General features: G+C 45.5%; 1 protein-coding gene across 1 annotated transcript; it reads left to right on the forward strand.

Annotated features, from left to right (window-relative positions):
- The first annotated feature begins 1,895 nt into the window (after positions 1 to 1,895).
- LOC138671865 (polyunsaturated fatty acid lipoxygenase ALOX15B-like) lies at positions 1,896 to 21,958 on the forward strand. The gene is made up of 14 exons (XM_069759995.1): positions 1,896 to 2,033; positions 2,814 to 3,018; positions 3,252 to 3,327; positions 3,419 to 3,541; positions 3,911 to 4,014; positions 4,752 to 4,924; positions 5,002 to 5,148; positions 10,585 to 10,788; positions 11,051 to 11,137; positions 11,989 to 12,158; positions 12,506 to 12,627; positions 14,094 to 14,194; positions 20,279 to 20,449; positions 21,731 to 21,958. The coding sequence occupies exons 1-14, from the start codon at positions 1,896 to 1,898 to the stop codon at positions 21,908 to 21,910; spliced, it is 2,001 nt and encodes a 666-aa protein (XP_069616096.1). The 3' UTR covers positions 21,911 to 21,958.
- Positions 21,959 to 23,194: the final 1,236 nt, after the last annotated feature.

Consider the following 23,194-nt stretch of genomic DNA (forward strand, 5'->3'; position numbering starts at 1 on the left):
TAAGTTGACGGATCTGGTTAGAAGTGATGTTAAAACGCCAAAAGTCACAATTTTTTTTGCTCAACTTTCCAATTTTTTTTTTTTTTGCAGACAAGACTCGTTCATCTACAGGTGCGACTCCTGGAGTGTGAGGATGGAGAAGGAAATGCTTGGTGGTGAAGGGGTTAACAGTGGAGAATCTGCCCCACATAGAGCTTCACTGCGCTCCCCGCCCGCCTGTCCAGGGCTGGAGGTCATCAGACCCCTATAAAGCTGCTTCTTACCCACAGGAGCTCATAGTCCAGTCCCAGCCACAGAGGTAAGATGGTGATGCTGATGGGCCTACTGGTGGTGTCCAGGCCTCGCTTGTCCTTCCCATTTATTATGGTTTCTCATATGTTTTCTGTCTGTGACTTTTGGAAAAGTTGATTTAAAGTCTTAGTTTTGTTTATACCTGGAATGAGGCGTCATCTGTGGCATTAAACCATGTGGACATTCTGATAATTCTTCTTAAATGATCTCTAGAGCAGCTGAGTAATGTTGTTGTCTTCCTTACTCTCCTCCTGGTGATCTTCCTGGTTTTTGGTGCTGACTCTCCTCCTGGTGACCAGTAGAACTATAAAGCTCAGCACAAGTTCTGTGACTCTCCGCCATCAGTAGTTTGTTCTGAGTCTGCTCCTATCCCTGTAGTTACATGGTGATTGGACAAGCGCACACCACTGGACAGTGAGAGCCATGATTAGGAGACCAGCAGCTCCTCAAGCTGAGCAGATAACCTCTATAGAAATCCACGTGTTTGAGCCTAATGGCTAGGAAGAAGGAACTGATACCTGGCATGTTACTACTGCATGGGCTGAGCCCCAAGGAAAATGGCTGTACACCATAATAAAGGCTCTCATTGCGGGAGACTGACTGGAAGTAGTAAAGCGAGGCATTGTCAACTTGCTCATATTAATGTCTCTACAGAGCAGTTTGCTAACGAGAGAGCCCCATTAAGATAACATGAAAGGAGAGTGTAAAGATTCTCAGCTTGTCTTCACTTAAATTTTTTTTCCTGTATGTAAAAAGATTGTGTATAAATTGTTTTGTTTGTTTTTTTTTTTTGTACAGGGGTGGAACTATAATATGTACAGAGGTTGAAAATTGTACCTGGGCCTTGGCCCATAAGAAAAAAAAAAACCCCTAAGATCTGAGAATTGAGGGCCTCACTGTTTTGCACTTGGGCCCATGAGCTTGGGTACACCAATGGTGTTCTATCCTTGTAGATCGTAGATCCATGTCTGAACAAGGCCCTTATGTCTCCTCTCCAAACAAGCTCATTGATTCTCCAGGCTGTAATGTGCCAGGAAGCTGCTTCTGAAAGCCAAACTACATCACTTTTAGGGTATGTGTCCACGTTCAGGATTTTATGCAAGTAAAGTCCTGACCAAATCGTCACCTGCGCTGTCCTTGCGTTGTTTCTGCAATGTAAGGACATGTTGCATCCTTAAAAGACGCGCCGCATGTCCGTTTTCGTGGGTCTGCCGCATGCGTCTTTTAATGCATAGTGGAAATGGGATTTTATGAAATCCCCTCCACTATGCTGTAACATCTGGACGCTGCGGCTCAAAGCAGCGTCAAACACAGCGTTTCCTGAACGTGGAAAACTACCCTTAATGAAACCCAAATGCACAAAAATAAAATAATTTGAGGCTGTTTTTGCTTGAAGCTTAGACCTTCATATACCAGAACTGTGACTGCAGCTCTGGAGGCGACTAGTGAGCTGTAATTCCTTTGCATCTGGTCAGACTCCTGCCACATCTGCAGCGGCTGCTTTGTGGTCTTCTCATTAGTTTTCATGACTTCATACATGTGGGTCTCCTTCCAGTGACCTCCAGTGTTATATACGTACAGGAGAGAAATCGTCCACTGACAACATGGGGCGCTACAAGGTGACGGTGGCCACAGGAAGTGATTTGCTCTCTGGGACGATTGATGCCATCTCCATCAGTCTCATTGGGGAGAAAGGAGAGAGCGCGAAGACGAAGCTGTCCCACTTGTGGCTCCATGGCACGGTGAGTAGCCTTGTATTACTCTAGGGGTGGAGATGGGTGGCCTTCCAACCACTAGTCTTGGTAAACATGGATCATGTTCCTGGGGCCCCTGGTGACTTTATTAAGACTTTCTTGGAGTTGAAGCAGGCCTGGACCTCCATAAAGTTGTAACTTTGGCTTTCTTTTAGCTGTTTGTGTTCAGATCCTTGGTTTGGAGGCTTTACTTCTGGCCTGGAGCTGGTGGAGGATCCTATATCTGATAAGGAGGCTGGCTCATCACAACTTTATTTATTTTTTTTTTTTTTGTCTAACAACTCATAAATATAAAAAATGGGATTGGTTTTGCTATTAAGACATTTGGCCAACATGCCACGAACCATGTCTGACACAGCAAGTGCTATCTGCACAGTCCTCAGGTGGAGCTTCCAAACCCTGGCTAATGAATGGGCTGGAGATCTTGTACCTTTGGAAATAGTACTGTGTATTAGTGGTTTAAGAATCTATATCGGCACAAATAAGGAATTTTCTAGATGTGGGCAATCCTTCTAAAATTTCAGTGGCTGGCTGCCAGGTCTCTAACTTTCAGGGTTAGGAATTGTGTGCCATGACTGGTTGTCCTGTCCAGAGGTAGAAGCTGTTGAGACCTCTCGCTAGCCAGTAGACCACGCTGTTCCAGACTGATGTAGATCCTCAATATCAGGATCGTATGCACGGGGAAGACTAGATGGATCAGTTGTCTAAAGCCAGTGACCCTGGTGATATTTATCCTAATGTGGCTCCATGTTCTTTCTGCCTGTCCAGGTGTGTGACTTTAATGTGACCATTGCTGAGGATGTTGGGGAGCTGCTGTCTGTGCGGCTCTACAAAGACACTCATGTGTTCCCAGTCGTGGATGCCTGGTACAGCCGGTATGTCCATGTCACCTCCTCTGATGGGAAGCTTGACTGCTTTCCTGTGTACCGGTGGATCTCTGGCCAGACCAACGTGGTAATCCCTCATGGCATAGGTGTGTAATCCTGGTTAGGTAGGCTTATTTACTGTCTTCCTAATTCCATAATGGGTGGCTCCACACAGAGGCCACAGTCCAACTGTCTGACTCGCCATGTTGGTCACCGCTCTGGCAATGCCCAATGCTGCCATTGTGTGCGTTGTGGTATTGTATGGTGTTCATGCACACAGTATGCAGCTTGGACAGTCCCTGTAAGAGGTGCTACTTGGTGTGACCTGTTCTCGTTTCAGGCAGGATATTGGACTCCAGCAATGTCTGCATTCATCAAAGGACAGAAGAACTCGAGAAGAACAGAGAAGTTTACAAGTGAGTGACGGCACAAATGCCTAACAGCAGGATGGCTATAATTATGGAGGTTCTCCAAGAACATGCCTAATTCTGATGTGTTTATATACAGGTGGAAGGTATACGCTCCTGGTTCCCCATACTGCATGGATGCTGCCAGCAACCATGATCTTCCAATGAATGAGCAATACTCCACACAGAAGGAAAGCAGCTTCCAGATCACAAAGATCATGGCGTAGGTTTTCAGTGACACCCAGAACCACTACCTCCACCCTATCCAGCATGTAGTATTGCAACATGGAGAAGTGGTTTTGGTGGAGGTTCTGGGCTTAACCCTGCCACCGGAGCACGTCACTGCAGTGGTACCAGTGTCTGCTCCTGTATGTGATCCATGGAGGGCCTCCACTGACCCTCAAGATGCTGAGATAAAGGGTTTGTGTCCACTTCATGGGTACAGCCATAGATGGCCACTCTTGTGTTTATGATGAGAACTATGTCCGACTCTTATGTTTTCCTATCTTAATCCTTTTTTTTTTTTTTTTTTTTTCTTCCCATTTCTGGGCCTCTACACTGGAAACACTATAAACGGTCTGCCTTCTTACAGAGGACTAGAAGTAGGAATAAAAGGCTTTACACAATGCACCAATTCCTGGAGAAACCTGGAAGACATCAAGACCGTGTTTTACTTCAACAGAACCAAAACTTCAGGTGCTCACCACCCCTAACTCTCGGCTCCTGTCTTGTTTGTGGTTTGTTTTTTTTATTGTATCTTTGCTTTATGAACCTCAGATCAAGTCTCAAATCTGCTGCATCAACAATACTTATTATTCATCATAGACTCTAAATTTACTTGCATGTAGCACCAGCAAAAAAACCTTAAGCCTTCCCATCCTCTATAGCAGTGTTCCCCAACTCCGCTCCTCAAGAACCACCAACAGGTCATGTTTTGAGGATTTCCTTAGTATTGCACAGGTGATGGAATGATTGCCTGTCCAGGTGATGCAATTATCACCCGTGCAATACTAAGGAAATCCTGAAAACATGACCTGTAGGTGGCTCTTGGGGAACAATGCTCTATAGAATGACATTTCCATTTCAAAAAGCCAAGAAACCTTTACTACAGCAAATCCTAAAACACTGGGGTTTCAGGACCTGGAGTCTCCCAAGATCAGGGAAAGATTGGGCTTGTGAAACTTCCAGAATAAAGCTCCTTCATGGCTTTTTATAATTTCCCTTGGGTCACATGGGTATTTAGGAACCTCATTCCTACTGTCAGTAAATGGACTGGTGGGAACATGGTAATGAGGCATTTATGGGTGAGTGGTCTTCTGGCATTTTAATGTTTCTCGTTATGTGGTCTGATACTAGTAGGAAGATGGTCATCCTGATCTGATGCGATCATATCACAATCCTCCATTTCTGACCAATTTTCATCTCCTCTCCAGATGAGGTCTCCAGGATCTGGAATGAAGACTCCTTCTTTGGTTACCAGTATCTGAATGGAGTCAACCCAATGCTGATAAAGAAATGCTCTAAACTGCCGGAGAACTTCCCGGTCAGTAGCAGCATGGTGGCCTCCTCCCTGGGGACCTCCACTGACCTTCATAAGGAGATGCAGGTGAGGAGTTGATCACCATGTGTCCTTGCTCTGTAGCTTACAATGCAATTTTCTCCATATTTCCACTGATCTTGCAGAACGGCAATGTCTTCTTGCTCGATTACAAGATCCTCCAGGGAGTTCCTCCTAATGCATCAATCAACGGCAAGAAGCAGTACCTGACTGCCCCCATGTGTCTGCTGTGGAAGGACCCCCAAGACCAGCTGCTCCCCATCGCTATTCAGGTATTGTCCACTCACCCCAAACAAACTTGCATCCTAGGGTCTGCAGTCTCATTCTTAGACCTCCTACACTTGACAGCTGTCCATGTCCTTATAACAACAAGCCTTATGTTACTTGTCTCTCCTCACCGCTCAACTAGTCGGCCCTAGGCTGGCCCACCATGTTGCTGGGGAAACCTGGTAAACGGCAAAAGCCTTGGTGACCAGGACAAAGTCTACAGATATAACATATGGCAATAACTCTGGAATGCTTCTATATATCTCCACACACTAAGATCATTGGGAGATTATATATATATATATATATATATATATATATAGCTGTAAGGTAGCTTATTAACACTTCAAGTCCTTTTCACTAAGGAAAAATGAATTTTGCCCACTTCTGAATAGGCCACTATAGCCAGCAGACTCTAATGCCATGAATAGCCATCAGGACCACACAATCTGGGTGCTGATGGTGTAGAGCCCCCACACCATTAACCATCTGAATACACTAGTCACTATTGGTGGCAGCATCTAAGGGATTAAACTGCCATGGCCATCACCGATTGTGACTGATGTAGCCTGGTGCCGGCTACTGTGAACAGCTGCCACCTTTTCACCTGTTGGAGATGCTACTCGCTTAGCTCTGGTCACTTTTGGTTGTATTGGTGGCCATTACCGCACAGGCGGCTCTGTGCTTCCTGGGTATTGATGTAGTAAGACGTTCTGCACCAACACTCGTCATACGTTCACTTGGCTCTTATACAGCTTGGAGGTTTGTAACTGGGTCTACTGTGCTGTAGTACCTCTTCAGCAGCCCCCGTGTTTCAGGAGGTCCACTCTGCTTTGGCTGGAATTCCTTGATTACATAGGAGCATATAAAAGCTGACTGCTACTCCACATATTTCCAGTCTAAAAGAACACACTTTATTCACAGCACACAGAATATATCACACAGATACAGAGGGCAGGCCAATAGAAAAAGCAGGCCAGACATACATTACAATAGCCGCAGGGGGCCGGAGCCTGCTGACCTTTACTGTGGGAACTACAAAGGTGGAGGTCAGAAGGAGAATATCTTGTCCCCCTCTGCCCAGGGATGCAGCCTGTGGACTGATGCATTTCACATGGAACCTATTATGATGAGATATATATATATATATATATTTACAAATTCTTAGTGCTGGGGTTCTGTAACACGGTTTATCACCTAATGTGCATTAGAGGGTGAAAAATGAGCCGCGTTGTGTGCATTCAGAATCTGCTCATCCCTCTGGCTAAGAAATGGATCACCTTATTGCAGCATCTTGTGAATGAACCATTTCACGAGTTGGGATGTACAGACCATCTGAACACTAAATGGTCATCCAGAATCCTGAAATCACATGGTCTTGTGTGAATTGCCGTTTCTCAGACAATTCATCTCTTCCAGTCATAGAATGTCAGAGTTGGAAGGGACCTCCAGGGTCCTCGTGTCCAACCCCCGGCTCAATGCAGGAGTCACTAAACCCCATCTCAGACAGATGTCTGCCCAGCCTTTGTATGAAGACTTCCATTGAAGGAGAACTCTCCACCTGTTCCTCTCATTGCTCACTCTACCTGTCAAAATGTTTTCTATTATCCAATCTGTAACCGTTCCTCATAGGACATACAACCCCCTGGCAAATTATGGAATCACCGGCCTTGGAGGATGTTTAAATTTTGTGGAAATTAATCAGATCACAGACATGGCACAAAACTAAAGTCATTTCACACGGCAACTTTTTGGCTTTAAGAAACATTAAAAGAAATCAAGAACAGAAAATGTGGTGGTCGGTAATGGTTACATTTTTTTTTAAACCAAGCATAGGGGAACAATTCTGGAATCATCCTGTAAATTTTCATACCCAAAAATAACACCTGCATCAAATTAGATCTGCTCATTAGTCCCCATCTAATAAGCAGTGATCGCACCTTGGAGAGCTGCTGCACCAAGTGGACTGACATGAATCATAATAATAATAATATAATAATAATTTTTATTTATATAGCGCCAACATATTCCGCAGCGCTTTACAAATTATAGAGGGGACTTGTACATACAATAGACATTACAGCATAACAGAAATACAGTTCAAAACAGATACCAAGAGGAGTGAGGGCCCTGCTCGTAAGCTTACAAACTATGAGGAAAAGGGGAGACACGAGAGGTGGATGGTAACAATTGCTATAGTTATTCGGACCGGCCATAGTGTAAGGCTTGGGTGTTCATGTAAAGCTGCATGAACCAGTTAATTAATTTTTTTTTTTTTTTTAATATAGGCCAATCATGGCTCCAACACGAGAGATGTCAATGGAAACAAAGGAGAGGATTATCAAACTCTGTGTGAAGATTTACCCTCTTTTAAATGTTGCAAAAGATGTTGGTTGTACAGTCAGCTGTGTCTAAAATCTGGACCAAATACAAACATGGGAAGGTTGTTAAAGGCAAACATACTGGTAGACCAAGGAAGACATCAAAGCATCAAAACCGGAAACTTGAAGCAACATGTCTCCAAAACACGAAATGCTCAACAAAACAAGTGAGGAACGAATGGGTGGAAACTGGAGTCAACGACTGTGACCGAACTGTAAGAAACCGCCTAAAGGAAATGGGATTTACATGCAGAAAAGCTAAATGAAAGCCATCATTAACACCTAAACAAAAAACAAGGTTACAGTGGACTGTGGATGACTGGATGAGTCAGTCAGTGATGAATCACGAATCTGCATTGGGCAAGGTGATGATGCTGGAACTTCTGTTTGGTGCCGTTCCAATGAGACTTATAAAGATGACTGCCTGAAGAGAACATGCAAATTTCCACAGTCATTGATGATATGGGGCCGCATGTCGGGTAAAGGCACTGGGGAAACGGCTGTCATTACATCTTCAATAAATGCACACGTTTATGTTGATATTTTGGACACTTTTCTTATCCCATCAATTGAAAGGATGTTTGGGGATGATGAAATCATTTTTCAAGATGATAATGCATCCTGCCATAGAGCAAGAACTGTGCAAACATTCCTGGAAAATAAACAAGGTCTGAATCTCAACCCAATTGTAAATCTATGATGGAACTTGGAGAAAATGGTCCATGACGAGGCTCCAACCTGCAAAGCTGATCTGGCCACAGCAATCAGAAAGTTGGAGGCAGATTGAAGACTCCTGTGTGACCCTCATTAAGTCCATGTCTCAGACTGCAAGCTGCTAAGGCCAGAGGTGCGGCAACAAAATACTAGTGATGTGTTGGAGGTTTTTTTTTTTTTTTTTTTTTTTTTTTTTTTCCCCCCCCCCCCCCCCCCCATGTTTCTTAAAGCTAGAAAGTTGCCATTTGAAATTACTTTAGTCTTGTGCCATGTCTATCTGCTTTATATTTTTTTTTTTTTTTTCCTACAAATTTAAACTGTATGTACATCCTCCAAGGCCGGTGATTCCATAATTTTTGCCAGGGGTTGTACTTTTCATCCGGGTCACACTTCTATAAACTTTATCCAGTATTCCAGATGACCAAAGGAGTAGAGGGAAATAATGACTTCATGTGATCTAGACTCTGTGCTTCTCTTAATACATCTTAGAACTGCTTGCCTCTTTTGCTGCTGCATCACACTGACTCATGTGTTGCTTAGTTCTATTCCTCACACTTTGTAGATTTTTGTTTTTCTGAACCAGATGTAGAATCCTGCATTTCTCCCTGGTAAATATCATTCTAGTAGTCGCTGCCCATTGTTGAAGCTTATTTAGATCCTTCTGAATCCTTTGTCTGCTCTAGTTTTAGCTATCCCTCCTAGATTTGCATAATCTGCAAATTTGATTAGTGTACCTTCAGTTCCCTTATCTACATCTCTACAAATGTTGAGCCACACTAGGGTCAGGACAGAGCCTTGTGGTCCCCACTTGAAACACTTTTCCAATTGGGTGTAAAACCATTTTATCACCACACTTTTAGTACAATCCCTGAGCCAGTTATGAATCCATACCATACTTGGCCACTTTTTAGTTCAATAAGGATAGTATGACCTAATTTATCAAATGACTGCTGAAGTCAAGATATACTAGATCTACCGCATTTCCCTGATCCACCCAGTCAGTGATTCCATCCTAGTACAAAATTAGATTAGTCTGGCATGACTTGTTTGCTACAAACCCATGCCGGCTATGGTTAATTACTGTATTCTTATCCAAGTACTTGCATAGATGCTGTTAATTTGGTCAAAGTCCTTTCCTGGTATACAAGGAAGACTCGCTGGCTACATCTTTCCTCTTTGAAGGGCAAATGTTGTCCCAAATCTTCTGGGACTTCTCCTGTTCTGCAGAATTTTTTCAAAGATTTTTGTTAGTGGTTCTGCAATTTCCTGCTTAATTTCAGTAACCTAGGATATAATTCATCTGGACCAGGAGATATAAACTAGCTATGTAATCCCTCACCATCTGTTTATAGAGTGTGGATTGTTTTATTCTTTCGATGGCACCATGAAGATCAGTAGCTGCATTCTTTCTTGGAGAACACAGAAGGAAAATGGAAATTTAAAAGGTCACCCTTCTAAATATCATTTCTGACCACTTCACCCTTTTCATCCTGCAAATATAAAGCATCTGACTTTTCTTCAGATGTTTGGATTGGCAAAAGATTAAATCCTAATGCGCATGCATGTCCCAACAAATGCAAAACTTCTATGCCCTGCAATAAAATCCTCTACCACTTTATATATTGCAGACATTAACCACAAGACTCAAATGACCTCAGGCAAGACTGGGTGGGCACTGCCTTCAATACCTTGCAGCTGTTTGGCTGCAACACATCATGTGATAATCAGGGGGACTTTTTTTCTCTTTTGTTCCCCTGTGTAAAAGCCGAGGTGGGGAAGGCAGCAGCCATTGTAGGGAGTTGCAGGGTGAATATTATCTTGAAGCTCAGCAAGAAGTGGGAAAACACCATCTGGAGTTTGTGCCATGTTTTAAATCTATTCAGACGACTTACTGATGCAGTTGAAAACATTTGCTTTCAAAGTTTTGATATGGGAGAAACTTGGTGTGATATGTTCCATTACTTGGACTTGCCTGCTCTACAGTTGTCCAAGGAGTCTACATCCTACTGTATCTGGTTGTCCAATTCTTGGGACCAATTTATTCAGGTGTTTTCTAGCATAACATTTCTGTGGCTTTGGTGGTTGCTGGCTCAGTTAAGGCCACCTCCAATGAAGGCACCAGGCATCCTATGCCCCCAGCAATCGCTCATGTCCTATCACTGTTCTGGTCATGACCTGCATGTACATCAGATGTAGAGGATTACACTAGAGGCATGGAGCACCATGGACATTATCAGGGAGGGTCTCTGCATGTGTTCATTGTTTGAGCTTAAGCTGCTCCCATCTTCCTTTTTGCATGCTTCTAAAGCTTTCTGATGAGGTCCATCTCCTCTGCTTCCATTACAGTTGGGTCAGACTCCAGGAGAACTGATGCCGATCTTCTTGCCCAGTGACAATGAGTGGGAATGGACCTTGGCAAAGATCTGGGTGCGCAATGCTGACTTCCAGGTCCATCAGACAGTCTACCATCTGCTCCACACCCATCTCTTTGCTGAAGTATTTAATGTAGCCACTCACCGGCAGCTGCCTCATAACCATCCAGTGTACAAGGTGAGGCGTCCACTCCACCACTACATTCATCTGACATGTTGCCCTCATGATTTGATAGAATCTCAGGCCCAATCTCTAACTGAAAACTAATATTGTCTTAAAGATGAGTACAAACTATTCAGGTGAAGCAATTCCTAGCATCGACCCCCCCCCCCTACCCCCCCCCCCAACCATTGCTGGTCACTTCTGTGCAGTGTGTGTCAATGTTGGTGGGAAACGTCAATTTTGTTCCTTCTCCACAATCTCCACTCTTCTCCTGCAGCTTGTTATCCCTCATCTACGCTACACGCTGAACATCAATACGCTGGCAAGAAATGTCCTCATTGCTCCCGGTGGAGTCTTTGATCAAGTGAGTCTGATTACATACAAGGTGTGATGTGGGAGCTGGGCTCTGGCCGGACAGGAGGGCTCACTAGTAATGGCGATTACTGTAGAAGTGAATGTGTCTTTATGGAGTGTCCTAAACTGATATCAACAGCCCCATTATATTGAAGGCAGAGTTAAGGGAGTTCACTAGACGGGGGGGTCCCTAATGCGGGACAGGAGACTTCAGATGGAGGGGATGTTGCCTTTATTTCCTTGTGGCTTTTGGAGCTTAGTAGTGGACTGGACCTCCATGAAGGACCACATTCGTTGACCCTGAGGATCTAGGCTTTCACGTTGCTGTCCAGCAGCTTGTACTTCATTTCTTTCTGGCTCGCCCTCTGCATAACTCTGCTTTTTAGTCAACCAAATATTAATCTTTTGGCAGCTCCTCTACTTGGTGTTGGCCAACAATTTCCCTCTGCAAACCTACAGTAGAACTGACCTGAGCGACCAGCCCGGGGGTGGCTTGGGTGATTGTGTTCCTTTCTCACGGTCCTAGTTCTGCTTATAAAGGAAGATTTGTGGAATTCCTTCAGGAAATGCCACATCAGGTTGATGTACAGTACAGACCAAAAGTTTGGACACACCTTCTCATTTAAAGATTATTCTGTATCTTCATGACTATGAAAATTGTACGTTCACACTGAAGGCATCAAAACTATGAATTAACACATGTGGAATTATATACTTAATTTCAATTGTTTCACACTTTGTTACGTATATAATTCCACATGTGTTAATTCATAGTTTTGATGCCTTCAGTGTGAATGCCCTGTGCTATATAGGATTTAGATAAGATGGTGGACCAATGTGGGAATTAATCTTCTCTTCTAGAATACCGCCCTCTGTACAAACTCTATACATGTGTTACTGGAGAAGGCGATGAAGGAGGTGACGTACAGCGGCCTCTGTCTGCCTGACGACATCAAGGCTCGAGGATTGGAGTCCATTCCCAACTACTACTACCGAGATGATGGGAAGATGATCTGGGAGGCGATGGAGAGGTGACGTATACGGGGCAATGTCCGCTCTGCATGGGATGGGCTTCTCTGTGGACCTTACACAAATTCCTAGAAAGGAACATTTCCCAAACCCGTGCAGTCTCCATCTATAATAATACAATAGAAGTCTGATGTATGTGCAGTGTTCATCTAGCGGAATCCTACAGCCGCATACATGGAGCTTGGTATGAAATGAGCAAGATGTACAAACTACAAGAATGACCAACACTGTAGGACCTCATTGCGCCCAGATAACGGCACATGATCGCACCACATAGAGATCATGTCTTTAGAATCAGAGCCTGGAGATGAATCGCTGACCTAACCCTCCATCTCTGCTCTCCTTCCAGCTTTGTATCCGGCATTGTGCACTATTATTATAAGAGTGACGAGTCTGTGCAGACAGATCCAGAACTGCAGGCCTGGGTGGCTGAGATCTACGAGAAGGGCTTCCTGAAACGTGAATCCTCAGGTACGACCATCAGGTCACTGGACTAATGGCTGACTAGCTGTATCTTAACTGTTGACCTTCACTAATGTATATGCTCTAGATGACGGCAGCGTGTTCTCCGCAGGCCGAGCACTAATGGGACGCTGCAGAACTGATTGTAGATGTTCCTGAATTACAAGACATGGTGATACTCTGAGGGCTGATGGCTCGTCCAGGACTCTCTTCACTATGGGGCAAAGCACTTGGCAGGTGGTGTGCGATCTGCCGGTGCTGTCACGATCTGCTCCTTGTGATGTCACGGCAGACATGGTGGTTGACAGACAGTACCCTGCTGCAATGGGCTGAGCTGGCTGTCAATCAACATGATGACTTCAGAGAAGGCAAAAGAATAAATGGCAGGAGCGGACCATGATGGCTGTGAGCCGGGAGAAATCTGAGCAGGTAAATGGCAACTACCTGCCGAGTGCTTGGCACCATGGAGGGGAAATCCTGCATGGCGACTTGTCTCAGCCCTTGGCAGTAAAGATCTGCACCTTCCATGGAGGACCTGACCGATCCTGTGCTCGATACCTCACTGACTTGTGTCTAGCCTGCAGCGCTGCCATCACTCTGCTCCTATACTGGGACAGACATGGAACTGATGACTGACCCTGGGCTAAGAGCGCCATCATGCCTGACTGCGGCACAGTTCCTACACTTCTCCCTGATCTTGACGCTGCACAGTGCCATCAATGATCCAGCAGAGCAGTGAGGAAATGGTCAGGAGTTTGGCAGTCCCATGCAACCCTCGGCTTTATAATAAATTAGTCTCAAGACTGCAGGAGAAACATGAGTGGCTGCGCCTCCTTGTTGATGGCCTGAATAAGTGGCTGCAGATATCACATGGGGTAATGTGATCCACAAGGGTATTGGCTCACGTTCCATAGATTGCATCTTCCTTGTAGGACTATCCATAAGTGAGCACAAGCTCAAAACTAACTTTATCTATGGGGGAAATGCAACAAGTCTCCAACCTCAAAGTAGGAAATTCTCATTATACATTCAGCTTTTCTTAAACTTGTACAACAGTGTAAGATTGAAGGGACCGAGCAAACTGCATCTCCACTGGCCGATCCCTCGCACTCCATAGGAAGCTGCTGGGGGTCTCATGCAGAGGACTTCTATAGGTGGCAGTCGGCTGTCTCTCCAGACTTCTCAGGGTCTCCTGCAGCCTCTTCCTTCCCATCTGGCCCCATTGCTGAGAACTCTAGCTACAAAGTCGGTCATTTCAATGCAAGGGTGTAAGAATATTGCAGCTCCTCAATGCAGAGGGCAAGTGAAGATGACACCTGTGGCCGTATTATAAAATGGCCACCTTGATCGATAGAACATTAACTGGTGGACCTGGCCGCCTCATCTGCTCTCGGCAAGGACCAATGTTTGACTACATGTTACTTTATCAGGGTTCTTAGACACTAATTTCTTGCTTATCTCTCCCCCTCCACCAGGAATCCCATCATCCCTGGATACTGTGTCCTCATTGATAAAATACCTGACCATGGTGGTCTTCAGATGTTCTGCTCAGCACGCAGCTGTCAACAGTGGTCAGGTGAGTGGATACATAATCGCACATCTGTAAACTCCATTCCTCTACTGCCTTTTGAACTCCAGATTTCCTCAAGTGCTCAAAATCTCTTTAATATTTGATGAAACCTTGTGATGGTAAAGAAAGCATTAAGCTACTTACTGGTAGCGGCATTTTTCGGAGGCCCATGACAGCACTACGAGAGAGAGGATCCGCCCTTCAGGAACAGGAAACCTACAGATACAAAAGGGCGGCACCTCTCCCCATGCATCAGTTGTATTTCAGAGCTTGAGAGGACTACCGCGGTTAGTGGTACACAAATATACATTATATACAGTTTATATACAAAACAATCCATTGTATCGAACTAGATACCACTCGTGAAATCTATCATTATATACACTATAGGAAGTGCTACCCCCACGTGAGTAGGGAGGGAACTAAGGGTGCTGTCATGGGCCTCCGAAAAATGCCGCTACCAGTAAGTAGCTTAATGCTTTATTCGGACTCCCATGACAGCACTACGAGAGATTTACAGAGATGTAAGCTACCTTAGGGAGGGACTATAGTCTGTAGCACCCTTAACCCAAAGGAGAGATCAGAGGAGGACCCCAAATCCAACCGATAGTGTTTAAAGAAAGTGGAAGGAGATGACCAAGTGGCCGCCTTACATATTTGCTCCACTGACACTCCAGATCTCTCTGCCCAGGATGACGCCATGGCCCGGGTGGAATGTGCCTTTAGATTCTGCGGAGCTGGCCCCCCACCTGCTGTATAAGCTAGAGAGATAGTTTCCCTAATCCATTTGGCTAGTGAATATTTTGACACTCTAAATCCTTTCCTTGGACCTTGGAAGGAAAGAAACAGTGCTCCATCTTTTTTCCAATTATCAGTGGCTGAGATATACTGAAGGAGAGATCTCCTAACGTCTAACGTATGAAGCTCCTGCTCTTTAGGATTAGAGGGATTAGGAATAAAGGATGGCAAAACTATCTCCTGTGATCTATGGAAACGTGTCGCTACCTTCGGCAAATATGCCGGGTCTGGTCTAAGGACTACTCTGTCTGATAAGATTTCTGTGTATGGAGGAGCTCTAGAAAGTGCCTGGATATCCCCTATCCTGCGAGCTGAGGTTATGGCAATCAGGAAGGCTGTCTTAAGCGTCAACATTTTGATCGAGGCCTCTTGCAGAGGTTCAAAGGGGGGTTTTGTTAGAGAGGACAGAACTAAATTTAAATCCCATGGAACTGTTCTATCCTTATATACCGGTCTAGATCTACTAACTGCCTTCATAAACCTCGCTATCCAATAATTGTTAGCTATATTGCATGAAAACAGGGCACCCAGAGCTGAGACCTGTACTCTAAGGGTACTAGTTGAGAGTTTTAACTCGAGACCCCTCTGTAGGAACTCTAAAATTTGTTGTATTGGTACCCCGTCTCGGATGTCAAATCTTGAACAAGACAAGAACTTCCTCCAAGTTCTAGAGTAGATTTTTGTAGTTATTTGCTTTCTACTCTTTAGGAGTGTCTCGACTAAATTTGGAGAGAAGCCTTTCCCCACTAATAGTGACCGTTCAAACTCCACGCCGTTAAATGGAGCGCTGCCACTTGTGGATGGGAGATCGGTCCCTGAGAAAGCAGGTTCGGGATCTCTGGTAGTACCCAGGGAACCGATACAGACATTGTCTTGAGCCAGGCAAACCAGGTTCTTCTGGGCCAAAAGGGGGCGATAAGGATGACTTTCGCTCGATCTTCCCTGATTTTCCTCACCACTAGAGGTATCAGGTTCAGTGGTGGGAAAGCATAGGCCAGTGGAAAATCCCATTTTATCAGAAACACGTCCACCGCCAAGGGATTCTCCCTGGGATTTAGCGAGCAAAAAAGTTTTACTTTTCTGTTGTTTCTGGTGGCGAACAGGTCTACCACTGGTTGACCCCATCTGCAGACGATCAGATTGAAAATGTCTTTGTTGAGAGACCACTCTCCTTGTCTTAACACGTTTCGGCTGAGGAAATCTGCTGCCACATTTTCCTTTCCTTTGATGTGGAGAGCCGTCAAAGATAGAAAATTGTGCTCTGCCACCTGGAACAATCGATCCGTGATTTGCATCAATGTCTCGGAACGAGTTCCCCCTTGCCGGTTTATGTAAGCGACTGCAACTCTGTTGTCCGACAGAATTCTGACGTGCTGGCCCTGCAGATATATGAGGAATTTTTTAACAGCCAATTCAACCGCCAACAACTCCCTTTGGTTGGATGAGAATGTTGTGAAGGGTTCCCATTGTCCCTGGACCACCATGTCCCCCATGTAGGCTCCCCACCCTGAAGAGCTGGCATCTGTGGTTATCACCCGGGACACATTTACTATCCAGGGAACCCCCGCTGATAAATTCTTTTTATCTGACCACCACCTAAGGGAATCTAGCGTGGTTGGCCCTAACGTTATTTTCCCATTTAACGCGCCTCCCAAGGCTCTGTCATGGAACAAGACTTCTCTGTAGGGATCTGGTGTGGAACTGAGCCCACTTAACTGCTGGAATGCAAGATGTGAGTGACCCAAGTAGAGACATTGCTTGCCTAAGTGTCATGGAAGGTGTATTGATTGTTTTTAACGCATACATTTGAATTAGATCTATTTTTTCTATAGGGAGGAGACACTGTTGTGTCACTGAATCCAACATTAGACCCAGGAACTTTTGAATATTTAGGGGCTGTAACTTAGATTTTTCGAAGTTTATGATCCAACCCAGGTGTTCTAGCTTGGCCTTAGTAACCTCCCATTGTGACAGACAGTGATCTACTGAGTTCCCTACAATGAGGAAATCATCCAAGTAGGGAATTATAAGGACATTTGATTCTCTTAAATGTGCCATGACTTCAGCGATTATTTTAGTGAACACTCTAGGAGCAGAAGTTATCCCGAAGGGAAGTGCCCTGAACTGAAAATGTTGAATCCTACCCCCCATTAGTACTGCTACCCTTAGGTATTGTTGGAAATCAGCGTGAATGGGTACATGATAGTAGGCATCTTTCAAATCCACTACTACCATAAAACAATTGTTGAAAAGCATTTTTATTGTCAAATTGATGGACTCCATTTTGAAGGTATGTTTTACCAAAAACTTATTGAGACCCTTAAGGTTTATAATGGTCCTATAAGACATATCCGGTTTTTGAATTAGGAAAAAGGGAGAGTAGAACACCTTCCCTGCCTGAGAATACGGCACTTCAATCAAAACATTTTTGGAGCAAAGAGTCCTCACTTCCTCTTCTAAGGCAAATTGTTCAGTGGGAGATGAACGCCAGGGTGTTAACTGGAATTTGTCCCGTGGGGTATGGACAAACTCAAGTCTGAGACCATGGGAAACAGTGTCTTTTATCCAAACACTGTTTGTGATTTTTGACCACTCTGCCGAGAAATGCGACAGTCTCCCTCCCACCGGCATTGCCAGTCATTGGTCTTGTTTTTTGTTTTCCGTCGGGTTACGGCGAAACATGAGACCTGTGCCTCTTTTTCGCTTATCATCCCATCTGGAACGATCCCTACCCGGTGAGAACGTGCGCCTTCCTCCCCGATTGAACCTTCTTTTGTTGAAGGGACGGCGATATGGAGTGAAAAGATTGGGAAACTTTTTCTTATCATCCCCTGCCTTCTCCAGGAGCTCATCCAGGGTAGGCCCAAATAGATACTCGCCTTTACAAGGGATAGCGCAGAGCTTTGCTTTCGCCTGCATATCCCCCGGCCAGCATTTCAGCCATAGTGCTCTCCTTGCAGCATTAGAAAGTCCTGCTGCTCTAGCTGCCAACTTTACGGAGTCAATTGAGGCGTCCGATAAAAAAGCCGCCCCCTCCTGGATTATTGGTAACGCTGAGAGTATGGAATCTCTAGAGGCCCCCTGTTTTAATTGGGTCTCCAACTGGTCCAGCCAGACCATCATTGACCTTGCCGTGCAGGTTGACGCCACCGCAGGTCTTAAGGAGCCGGCTGCCATCTCCCAGGTTCCCTTTAGGAAGGTATCCACTTTCCTATCCAGGGGGTCTTTAAGTGTCCCCATATCCTCAAACGGGAGAGAGGATCGCTTTGCTACCTTGGCAATTGCTGCATCCAGCTTTGGGGCCTTCTCCCAGCTACCCACTGCTGGGTCATCAAAAGGGTACCGACGTTTCTGCGCAGGTGGTAAGGAGCCTTTTCTCTCTGGTCTTCTCCACTCCCTGTTGATAAGTTCCTGTATTTTCTCATTTAAAGGAAAGACTCTGCGCTTTTTCTGTTCTAACCCGCTGAACATCATTTGTTCTTTAGATAGTTGAGGCTTGGGTTCTGTTATACCCATTGTGCCTCTGACCGCCTTTATTAATTTGTCTATCCTCTCTATGGGTAGGCAAAACCGAGCAGCGTCTTCTTCCGAAGAGGAGGATGAAGCTGCTGAATCGTCCGATTCCTCGCTCCTGTCCTTATCCACAGACGAATCAGATGCCCACTGAGTTTTTTGCTTAGAGCCTCCTGTCTGTGAAAGGTTCTTAATGGACTGCTTGACCTCCATTCTAACCATTTCCTTTAGACTGGCCGCAATAGAAGAGGACTCTTCTGCTACCTAAGGGGATAAGTAAGGTAGACTAGAATGTAAGATCTACATGCTATACCCCCTCCCCTCCTTCCAGGACCTCACCGTCTGCTGGATACAGGGGTCACATAGTTTTTTAGGGTGTGAGTCAGGCAAGGGGACCCCGCAGATGGCACACTCCCTATGCTTCGCCTTACTGACGCTTTTCTTTCCCTGCACAAAACATATGAGGGGACACTAGTCACTAAGTGAACTTTCTCGAAGGTCACTTACCAGTGGCTGCCCCACACCCAGAAGATACCGAAGTACGAGGGGGATCTTTTCTGGCTGACGCTCCAGACCCCTGTCTGGAGGAGCTTCTGCGGCCAGACCCATCGCTCTTTTTCTCACGATCCTTCTCCATGGATTTCTGAGGCACTTCATCCAGCAGCAGAGGCTGCTGATCCTGATCAGAGTCCATCTTCAGTTTGGAGACCAGGAGCAAGGATCGCGCACCTGGAGCCGATATATAGCCCCTCCTTCGGCCAGCGTAATTATGCCGCGCTTGTAGCCACTTTCCACCCCCCCCCCCCCGCAGCTGCAGGGGATCAGCCGACACCTGAGGGTGATCGGCGCACATTTACCGGTGGGCGCCGCCATCTTGGAGCTCCTGCGCATGCGCAGAAGCTCCGCGACCCGGAAGACACCGCCGGCTCCGCCCCCCGACGTCACCCCTAGTCCACAGCGCTTCCTGTCAGCGCTGTGAACAGCGTGGGACGCCGAGACCATGCCGGGAGACTCCGAGGGCGCCCCCACAATGCCGACGACCCCCCCCCCCCCAAGGGAGGAGGACCTTTATACATACCACGCGCGGCTTCCGGAGACCGGACACCCCCTGGCTACCGCTCCACACTGATCAGACACTGCCGTGCAGCCCTGCCAGAGCCACCGTGTCTGCTTCAGGTACCCCGCACCGGCCGAGGTAGGAGACCCCCTCGCTACCCGAATCGGGCCGGCCGGCCTGGAATCTGCTAGCAATCTTCTTGTAGGATCCAGTCCCTCCAGGAACAGGAAACCAACTGATGCATGGGGAGAGGTGCCGCCCTTTTGTATCTGTAGGTTTCCTGTTCCTGAAGGGCGGATCCTCTCTCTCGTAGTGCTGTCATGGGAGTCCGAATAAATATACCAGAAACCAGCATTAATATACAGGTTGGCATTTGTATGCGATCAATAACAAGCTTCCAGTTGAAGGACATGACAAATAAGAACTTGGGGCATCAACAAATGTTTCATGGTGATCAATTGTCACTGTTGGGTGGAGACTGTTCCCATCTCATGCTGTTTTCTGATCATGGGTGCAGAGTACTGACATTAAACAAATCTCCACGGAAAGCATCATTATCACACATGGCTGACATTGGGAATACTGAGTTATTGACCGTTTCCACTGTATACGGGACAGTCTGCGTTCAGACTAAGAACTGCAGTTAATGACTTGGGGGGCGAAAGCCACAAACGGTAGATGTTTGCTTATTTCACCACAGCATTGTTCTGTTTCCTCCGCAGTTTGACTTCTATTCCTGGATGCCCAATGGACCAACATCTATGAAAAGCCCCCCACCCACAGCCAAAGGGGTCACCACCTTGCAGACTATCCTGGATTCCCTGCCTGATGTCAATACAACGGCTATTGGAATAGTTGCTGTGTGGCAGCTGAGTAAGGAGCCCCAGGACCGGGTGAGTATATATGTATCTTGCGTTGTCCTCCATGACGGTGCCAGCCGGTTGACTTCACACCCTAAAGGGTAAATGACTCCTCTCATGGGGAGATGAGGTGGTTTCCAGATCCAATAAACAGTTCATGGATTTGTAATAAATGAGGTTGATGGCCAAGTCAACGCATTTCAGACGCCGCTCAGTCAACCTTTTGTCAAAGCTGAGACGTCAAATGTGAGCTGACTCTAAACAAGCGACTTGTAGGCTCAGGTGACTCCTGAGACTTGTGAGCAGAATTCAGTCACTGGATGGACTAACACTAAATCTGAGAAACCGACCATGGTAAGCCCATCAATGATGAGGAAGTCCTGTAATGAGTTAAAAATGGGACATTGTTTCCTTGTGCATGGTCAGACTGGGGACACGATTGCCCAGATTGTAAATCCAAAAGGCGTTTCCTGTGACCTCCTATCTCAACTTGTAAGGCTGAACTGTTTGGTGGATGATAAAATGACTATGGCATACGGAGCATAAAATGCAACCGCTATCACGGGCATTTAGGTTACTGCGAATTCATTGACTAGACCAATGGTAATTATAGTCTCAGATTTACTTTTCCATCTAACTATAGCAAATGTAGTAATCCAAAAGTTCAGGCCCGCGGCTGTCACCCTCGGGACAAGTCAGTCTATCCCAGTGGGGAATTCGGCAGTAATCTTGAGATTGCGGAATCATGCAGCATGCATCTTATGTGGGTCCCGAACAGAACATCTAACATGAGATCTTGTCTAGTTTTGGATTGAATAAAGAGCATTTAACTTCGAACAAAACTATAACACCTACCTATACAATCGCATCTAAACTAACTCTATAAAATGGAAGATAATATTGGCTCCTGGTATAACCAGGTTGCTCCATTGTGACAGTGACTGCAATAGAGAATATAATCTCGCCCAGGTATTCCGCCAGTAAATCACACATGGCTTTTCTGTAAAGCATCTTGCAGATCAGGCAGCAGTCGGTGTAGAATATGCACTTGTTAATACATTTTTAGTAACTGGAACAATTTTTGCAGTTATGATATCAAAAAACATCCATTGTAACACCCAAGATGTCATCTGCCATAATGTGTCACACGTAACTTGAGGCATTGCTGTCAGTCTGGAGATCTGGACATGGATGGCGGTGGTGAGGTTGGGAAACGGTTACTATAGTAAGGCGTGGAGTTGACCCCACCCCCTATGGATGTTTCCAAGATGCCAATCCTGTATAATCTTTTCACTTTGTGTTCTCTGGTCTTAGAGACATCTTGGGAGTTACCCCGATCAGCATTTTATTGAGGAAACACCATTGAAACTCGTTCAAGAATTCCAGGAGAAACTGGCTGAGATATCCATGTCCATTAATGAACTGGAGCAGAGCCGGGGCGTGTCCTACCTGTACCTGGACCCCAAGGTGATTGAGAACAGTGTCTCAATCTAACATCAAGGCTTCATCTCTTCTTCCATTGTAGCTTGGTGTCTCCAGCTCGGTTGTCCTTGTGCGGTAACGCACTGGGTATGATGGTGTAGACACGAACTGGAAAATAAAATATTAAATTTACAGCAAATGTTGTCTTGTGACTTCTATTTGAACTTGCGCATGATCCAGGCACCCGCCACGCTTTACTTTGTGGGTGGAAGAAGGTTAAGGAGTCTGCAGTGAGTTACTCTGGCAGGATTCGAACCAAGAGCTTCCCATTCTGGTGCACACGAGTGTCCATGTGCTGAAAACAGCGGCTCCAACATGGGACTCTTGTGATATCACTTTACTGAATGGATCAAGGATTGTTAAGCTTGTCCCTTTATCTCTTGTATGGTTTTAGTTTACTTAAGCTCCTCATATTCAGAAGCCCAAATTATCAAGGTGTCTTGACAGAATTGTGGGGCAAAATACTTCTGAATTTTTTTATTTTTTTTAACCCACTCCTGCCTTATCCTCCAACTCTAAATGTGCTGGGATGGGGCATGACCATATAAAGATTATTCATTACTTAAACCATGAATATACCCAGCCCTGTCAGTGATGCACAGCAGGTGATGGATGCATCAGATTCAGTAAAGTGTTAACGCCTCTTAATCTGGTGCATTTTAGAAAAGGACAAGTCATTAACACTGGTGAACGTAAAGTCAGACTTTGACTTGGGACCCTGATCCACTTCAAAACTGCAACTTTCTCTGGCAGGGATGATGGGAGTCAACTCTTGAGCCTCATTCAGATGTCAGTTCTCAGTGGTTTTCATGGATAAAATGTCGCTCTGACTTGAGGGGACACGCAGTTCTTCAAAGGAAACTGATAGTCAAGGCAAAACTTATTTGGAAGGGAGTGGGGTGTGTTCCACATAGCTGCTGCCATATCCATCTGTGGCATTCTGAGCTTGCAGTGTGAGAACCACCTACCGGAGTTAATATCTACATAGAATATCTACCCAATACAGAGCTGAATTGTTTCTTATGGTTATTAGAGCTTAAACATCTGGAATATTCTTTGTTTAAAATAAATCCATATTGTGCTCCCAATTCCCAGCTACACTTTTATAGCTCTCCAACTAAGTGACATCAGCCATCAGGCTAGGTGTAAATGGGCAGTAACCAGTGGCAGATGGCCTCTTTAACACACTTGCATTTCTTAAAGATGGCATGCGGCTGATTTAAAAGCATAAAACATTAAAAGACATGTGTGAAATGGTTCCCAGGGATACCTTCCCTCAACCAGCATTTAGCATCT

Source organism: Ranitomeya imitator, chromosome 3 (assembly GCF_032444005.1).
Source record: "Ranitomeya imitator isolate aRanImi1 chromosome 3, aRanImi1.pri, whole genome shotgun sequence".
NCBI lineage: Eukaryota > Metazoa > Chordata > Amphibia > Anura > Dendrobatidae > Ranitomeya > Ranitomeya imitator.

Coding starts and splice junctions, on each gene's coding strand:
- LOC138671865 (XM_069759995.1), top strand. CDS start 1,896: ATGGGGCGCTACAAGGTGACGGTGGCCACAGGAAGTGATTTGCTCTCT. Junction 4,925..5,001: donor ACCTTCATAAGGAGATGCAG/GTGAGGAGTTGA, acceptor CTGATCTTGCAG/AACGGCAATGTCTTCTTGCT. Junction 14,195..20,278: donor CAGCTGTCAACAGTGGTCAG/GTGAGTGGATAC, acceptor TTTCCTCCGCAG/TTTGACTTCTATTCCTGGAT.